This window comes from Pieris napi, chromosome 2, assembly GCF_905475465.1.
Source record: "Pieris napi chromosome 2, ilPieNapi1.2, whole genome shotgun sequence".
NCBI classification, from domain to species: domain Eukaryota; kingdom Metazoa; phylum Arthropoda; class Insecta; order Lepidoptera; family Pieridae; genus Pieris; species Pieris napi.
In genome coordinates this window covers 10,747,331-10,755,343 of record NC_062235.1, presented here as the reverse complement: position 1 = coordinate 10,755,343, position 8,013 = coordinate 10,747,331, and the positions used below count along the sequence as shown (strand labels likewise).

Below are 8,013 nucleotides of genomic sequence, written 5' to 3'. Positions count from 1 at the left end.
TAAGAACCCGATGGAGGTCGTTATTGCAAATGTACCAGGGAGCATTGACTATTCCCCAGAGCACGTTGTTTTGGAATCAATACGGATTAATGATTACAAATATTATCTTCTAAACATTATTAAATAGCCTTAAACAAATTTAATTTTCAAGCTCAGCTTAATCAAAATTTTTCCTGTCATCCCACTTTCGATCAAAGTATTATATCTGAAACCATTGCATCTCTTTTTCGTTCCAGTCGATTGCAGAAGACGAAATAGGGAAGAGCATCATGTCTGTCTCGTCCAAAGCCATTGGTTATGATTGCATTGGTCAGGATATGATCCTTCCTATTGTCGACATATTAATTCCGGTACTAGCACACATTTTCAACACTGCCGTTTTCTCTGGTGTCTTTCCTAATATCTGGAAATATGCCCATGTGTTTCCTACTCCTAAAATCGCTAACCCAAATGCCTATTCTGATTTTCATCTTATTTCCATCTTACCTTTCCTTTCTAAGGTTCTTGAACGTATTCTTCATCAGCATTTAGCTATCTTTCTCAACCAATATTCACTTCTTAAATCAGTTCGATCCGGTTTTCGTCCTTGGCACATTACGGCTACTGCACTCACTAAGATGACAGATGACATAAGGCGTGGCATAGATAATAAAAAAACTCACAATACTTACCTTACCTGACTTTAGTAGCCTTTAATGGCATAAAGTTAGATTGTACATTTCTTGTATCTAGACAAGAATTTAGACTATTGTATAAGTTACTAGAATACTGTTCAGACTATATATCTGTAAGACTGTATATTTGTTTAACTGTACTGCGCTGGGGCGCACTATTATTCTCTAGTTCGTGAAAAATTATGATCATTCCAAAATGTCACAATTCTATTCTTTTTTAAATTCGACTGCTAATTTCCTCACGATGTTCTCTTCACCTTATTACATACTAAATGTACATGAAAATATTATGTGTGTCGTATTAGATATAATTATGAAACATTCAGTTGATTTGCTACTTCTAATAATATAATCGTAATTATATATTACAGGTGTGTAATAAAAAAGTACCAATGATAGATATAAAATAGTTTATTATTAAAGTAAAAATATCAATAATATGTATAAAACTACGGTATTTTTCAATTGAGCTCTTTATGCTCAAACCTCAAAAGAGCCAGGTACCTACTATTATAGCGACTCATAGCCGAAGAATATTTTGTCTAGAAAAAACACGAGAGTTATACATGAGTTATATGTGCTACTAATGTATGTGTATTCATTTGTTACATACTATTACATGTAACAAATGTATAGTATTTTTACTTTAACAACCTAAGGTGATATGAACATTTGATCAATGGGTTCAGTCATTAAGTATTTGTTGCCGTTAAAAAACATTTTCTTCATGTTGTTGTACCATATAGGTTCCAGCAGGAGATCGGAGACCTGCTTCCAGTTCTGGTTAGCAAATGTGAGGACATTGTCCGCTGAAATTATTAAGTAATATATACAACGCCATAAAGCAAATATTACCATGCACCCTAACATATTTTATTTCTTTACAAAAACTCTTCATGTTAAATAAAGGAAGAGACCATATTATGTAACTTGTCTGACCATAAGTTCTGTTACAAATGATAATGCATTTTTTTCAACTTTTTAATAATTTTAAATCTGGAAGACGTAGGTATATATATATAATTTGGGAGCTTGTAGTTTATTGTTTATCAGAATGCCAAATCGTAAAATGACTGCTTTACGACTGATATGAGCGCGACCGCCGCTGTGAAAAAAGCTGTGAGAGTTCGATAAGTGAGTTACAGAATCGCAAGGCTGGTCCCAAGGCACGAACTACCCAAGCCTGGCTTGAAACCAACTTCTGCACTTTATAAGAGCTGAAGACTGCTGAGCCCAGACCACAACCCTTTAGACTTCAAATTATGGTCAGTTTCAAATAACACGGCGACATTGAAAAATCTTAAAAAATCTTTAGAGCCAGCAGTGACGATTTTCCCTTGGAAACAGTGCGTACGTCCCTAGATTCTTGGCGTCTGGCTAAAGATTAGTTTGTATAAAGGCCAAAAGCCATTGCGAATAGAATATTTTAATATTTTTTGCTGTGATTTAAAAAAATATGTAGGTATAAATTTTAATATTACATTACTTCATTACTGCATTTTCATTTGTAACTTATGGTTGGACTAGATATAACACACTTTCTGGCACATTTTTTTTTATTTGAATAAATAGTAAAAACCAAAGAAAAAAAAGTTTTAATATATGAAAGGCAACGGAATCACTTTATTTTAGTAAATCGAATAATTCTTTAAAATTTATCCAATTAGTATAATTTGGAAACTTAAGTCGTTTTTGAGTATAAGTATCAGTAAGCTTTAAATATCAGATATATAACATAATAGATAGATAGAAAGAAAAATGTTATGTAATTCATACCCTGATCCTTTTGTCCATTAAAAAGGGTTTTGAAGTCGAAGGAAATTGGAGATGTTGCTTCGGTTTTCTGTTTGAAAGATTTGATGGAGAGATATGCTTTGTTGTCATCTCCAACCACAGTTTCCAAATCCATATCGAGGATGATATTGTATGACCCTAAAAAATTGTATTTTAATATTATGAAACTTTAAAGACCTACTTTGTGGCGATGTTTTAAGATGTTTGTGTAAGCCAAACCTAGGTGGAACGGAACCAACATTAACATGTCAATGAAAACTAATAAGAAATAATAATTTGACTCCTACAGATATAATGGGATCTCTCAGTTATCGTGAGGGCTCGGGATCATATAGAAATGTTAAATCAATATCTTGACAGACTTTTACAGTTACTTATAATCACGATTTGATATTTTATAGGTCTTGGCAATGTGACAATCCACTGTTAGTATTGAAATAACTTTTAATAATGTGAAAGCGAGAATTTTGTACTATCATTTACTTACTTCATATATTAACAATTACATATAATTAATCACCTATGCATTTCAAGTTTTATCAGGTACTAATAAGTTAAAAGCGAAACGCCTGCGTAAAAATGTTAATTATTCTTTAAAATCCCTGCTATATAATATTACTATCGCCACGATAGAGCAAAGAGTTGTGTACCTGGCTGGTATAAGGTATAAGGTAATAAGGTAAGTGAAATTGGTCATCAATATACATTTTTGAAAGTTTTTAAAATTACAATAATATCACTTATTACATGAACACATTACATACTTTTCATAGAACTTATACATACGTGAACCATTTCATATTATGTAAAACTTTCATCAAAGGAACTATTAGTGATGTTGACTCATATTATTAATAGGTAATTTTCATATTGTAATATTCACCGGCAGGGATTTTGAAGTCTCCATTTCCCTCAATTGGTAAATTAATGAGACGTCCAGAGATTTCGTATTTGCCAGTTGTTTCTAGATTCGGACAGACAAGCTCGCTGTGTACTTTAAGCGCACCTAAGTTCATTCTGGAAATAAGAATAAAATAGGCTGGAGTTTTTCTGCTAAAATGAGTTCGAGCATTGTGAAAATGCATGCGATACAAGTGTTTGATATAATCAAAAAGATATGAAACTATTAAGTATGGACCCATGCTAATGCTTACTTAAGATGCCCTAGATTCTAATAATGGATTAATATAAATAGTATATAGCATAGAGACGGTTCTAAAAGATTTAATGCTTGTGTATATTAAGCTAGAGTTCAGACAAATTCTTAAAATGTTTATTAAATCAAATGGCGTAAATCGTTAGATAAATGTATGCGTTTTATAAGTTTCGCCTTTAACCTTGCCTAAAATTGACACATATACTGGTTTTATTTATTTTTTTGTATAACAGAAGGCAAACGGGCAGGAGGCCAATGGTTGCTCAAATAGCCAGAAGGCTCGCAAGTGCCGGTCTTTTATAAATTGGTACGCTCTTTTCTTGAAAGACCCTAAGTTGAATTGGTTCGGAGATACTTCAGTGGGCAGCTGGTTCCACATAATAGTGGTGCGCGGCAAAAACTGCCTTAAGAAACGCTCTGTTGTGGAATGAAGGACGTCGAGGTGATACGGATGGCATTTTGTATTCTGCCTTGACGTCCTATCATGAAACTGAGCTGCAGGTATTAAACGTTTATATATTATATATATACATTTGAAAATAAGTTATAATTCACTTACTTCACATTTTTGACAATACACTGCTTGAGTCCCGTAGTGATTGGGGAAAAAAACTTAAATTTAATATCGGGCATGTCGCCCTCAATTAGGTCAAGTTTCAAGGGATCACATGATTCGACCCCAAGGGCTTTGTTTTCAGACATAAACTGAGGCAGGGCTTTGTTAACGGACTTCTCAAAACAGACATCGTCGTTAAGAGGGCATGGCGCTATTAATTCTGTAAAAAATGGAATATATTATTATGATTGTTTAAATATTTGTCTTGGTGTAAGGACAGCGGTGGTAATTAGACAAAACTAAATATACGCCATATTCTACGAAAAAAATATTGTAACACAAGCTTGATTTAGTTTTATATAAAATCTATAATCGCACGTAATAATGTATAATGTAACCTTATTCTTGTTTGAATAATTAATACATTTTGTTTTTACGTTTTTACAGTATTTTGAGAGACCTGTTAATTTATAACTCAAATTATATGAAAGTATAGACCTTTGTTATTAAAAATATTACGTATTTTGGCTTACGTGTCTATTATTTTAATATATTGTATTAAAATTCTTATTTTAAGATAATTCAAATTTTGCCGTAAGATAGCTTGATGAATACCTAGGTAACACTGAAAATGTTTAGAAAATGAAAAACGGCCTATTGTAGAAAGTTTCTAATACTTTTATTGTTTTTCGAAGTAATCTCTGTTCCTCTCACACATCGTCGCATTCGATGGAACCTCTGAGAAAAGCAGTGGGCCCATTCTTCCTTAGGGGTCTCTTCTGTGGCATTTACGTACGCTTTCACCGCATCTTCAGGGCTCGTAAAGCGAATACCTAGAATTGTATCTTCTAGTTCTTGGGAATAAATGAAAGACGCAGGACGCCAAGTCAGGACTGTATGGCGGATGACTCATTATCTCGACACCTGCCATAGTCAAATATTCAACAGTCCGTTTTGCGGAGTGCGCTGAAGCATTGTCGTGAACGAGGATCCTGCTTCGAGGACGCTGCTGTCAAATAGCAATATATGCAGCTTTCATCACCTGTGACGATATCAAGCAATTGAGTGACCGCCGTTGAACTTATCTAACATTTGGCGACACCAGTCCATGCGAAGGTGTTTCTGGTCGTCGGTTAAAGTATGGGGAATCCATCTGGTTCAAAGCTTCCTGACGCCTAAATGTTCGTATAATATTTTTTGAACTTGACTCATACCAATGCCAAGGCTTGCCCGTATCTGCTGATAGGTCACTCTCTTATCTTCCTCTATTATGCGTCGCACAGCACTGATGTTATCTTCAGTAGTCGCTGTTAAACCCTCACGCTATTCATCATTGAGATTGCTACGTCCACGCTTAAACTCGTTAAACCAATTGTAAATAGTGGCACGAGATGGGGCTTCATTAAGAAATGCTAATCGGAGTCTATCATAGCTTTGTTGTTGAGTAAGCCCATAACTAGTCATAACACATCATTGATATTGATACAATGATACACATAGACTTGCTGCCAATTCACAAAAACAAATGATAAATAAATGCAATTTACCACATTATATGTTGAAATTCAAAAAAAGTTTTAATTAGCAATGCTTCTTACTGGCCAGTTTCAAACATTTTCTATGTTACCCACGTATGTGCAAATTTTCAAGGATAAAACTTGTGGCTTCGTTAATGAAGCCTCAAAGTGATCCTGGTTTCGATTCCCGCGATACACTAATCGCTATAGTTTTGTAACAAACTTGCTACTCCATTTCTAACAGACGGTATTATAGAAGAATACCTTTACACATAACAGATAATGTTCGCGTTAAATTACGGTAGTAAACAATGTGAGTTACCATTCCACACCTTATCCTTCAATTCCTTAGACTTAATCCACTAAAATCAAATTCAAAGGCTTAACGTGAAAATGCTCCAAGTCTTATAAAAAAGTCAACATAAGGTATTAAAAATAAAACTTACCACTTTGAGCGACACTAGCGCACAGTGTCGTTAAAGCTAATATTTCAAAAATCGAAAACATAATGGAATTTATCACAAGTATACTAATGCAGATGTAGCACTGTAGTGTTCACAATACATTACTTCGTTGAATTTATATAAAATATTTAGCGGTGATAATAAGTAATTAACTTTTATTATTATTGCTTATAAATGCTATAAAAAAAACATATTTATTAGTTAAATCTCTTGTTTTGGAAGTTGAGCAGATTTATTATATTATATATTACCTACTTCAGTGTTGAAGGGGAATAAAAGTTTTCGTTCTCAAGATAGTGAAATTGAAGCTCCTAATATAGTCCTAAATACAGTGCATTTTAAAATGTAATAATTCATAGACAACTAAATCATATATTTTAGTGAAATGTTTAGAGTTGCGTTTATTGATTGAAGTAAGAAATTATAGTTAAATAATCGTTCTTTGATTTTTCATAGTTTCCAGTCCATTTATTAAGAAGTATTATGAAAACTTAACACTTAATTTATATTAATATTGTTTTATATAAAAATAATAATATAAACAATTTATTATTACTACAACTCATGCTCATATCATGCTATGCTTAACCTTGACCTTTATTTTTTTTTCTGCAATAATAGTGGTTCTTAAACTACCATATATAATCATTCATCTGTGTTTTTATATACTATGTGCTTCATAGGTAATCACATTAAAATGATAACGGACATTCATAAGTCGAGCGGGCCGCATGGTATCCTCCAATTGTGCTGCGTATTTGTGCTTCTGAGTTGGCTCCGGTCTTAACGCGCCTTTTCCAGTACCTGTACTCGCTTGGCTGATTGGCACTGTCCCAAATTCCTGGAAGACCGCTTCGATACATCGGATCCCTAAAAAAGGCGATTGCTTTGATCCGTCCAACTATCGCCCAATAGCTATAACCTCCTTGTTCTCCAAAATAATGGAATCCATTGTTAATTGCCAGCTCTTGAGGTATCTAGAGGGCCACCAGCTGATTAGCAATTATCAGTACGGCTTTCGTCGTGGTCGTTCGACCGGTGACCTTCTTGTTTACCTTACACATAGATGGCCAGAGACAATTGAGTCCAAGGGGGAGGCGCTAGCGGTTAGTTTGGACATAGCGAAAGCCTTCGATCAGGTGTGGCACAGAGCACTGCTCTCGAAGCTTCCAGCCTATGGGCTTCCCGAGAAATTATGCGATTGGATCTCCAGCTTTCTGGCTGATCGGAGCATCAGGATCGTCATGGCCGGAGCATGTTCCGACCTTAAACGAGCAATTTCAAGGCAGTTTTTGCGCACCACCACTTTGTGGAACCAGCTGCCCACTGAAGTACTGACTGACTTAGGGGCCCTCAAGAAAAGAGCGTACCAATTATTAAAAGGCCGGCAGCGCACTCGCGTCCCCTTTGGCATTGAGAGTGTCCTTGGGCGGCGGTATCACTTACCATCAGGTGAGCCTCCAAACCGTTCTATAAAAAAAAAACAACGCACAAGAGCTCGACGATATTAAACGACTTTCAAAATTTTAATGAAATCTGTTGTACATACAATGTATGTAAAAACATCACATAGTATTATGTAGTAATTAGTAAAAATACAATGGTTAGTTCCCATTGATAATTTTTACAAGCAACGTTGCCGTTTTGTGTTACGCTATTGTGCGAAAAGTAAGGAAATATCTTTCTATCACTTGCCCTGCCCTACTTACCTATTGACCCTTCACTCGAATGGTCGCTGTGAACGAATCTGGTAATGTAATTTGTCCATGCGCGGGACTCTAATGCGCGCGTATTAATTTTAAGTCTAACAAATAAATAAGTTGTCACGTTATTTCTTCGACGACATCTCTTA

At 34.8% G+C, this 8,013-nt stretch overlaps 1 protein-coding gene across 1 annotated transcript; it reads right to left on the bottom strand.

Annotated features, from left to right (window-relative positions):
* Positions 1–1,069: 1,069 nt before the first annotated feature.
* Positions 1,070–6,275, bottom strand: LOC125058400. The gene is made up of 5 exons (XM_047662484.1): positions 6,144–6,275; positions 4,184–4,400; positions 3,352–3,485; positions 2,451–2,606; positions 1,070–1,483 (listed from the first exon to the last, which is right to left on the bottom strand). Exons 1-5 carry the CDS (start codon positions 6,202–6,204, stop codon positions 1,329–1,331), a joined length of 723 nt encoding a protein of 240 aa, XP_047518440.1. The 5' UTR covers positions 6,205–6,275; the 3' UTR covers positions 1,070–1,328.
* Between the last annotated feature and the right edge of the window lie 1,738 nt (positions 6,276–8,013).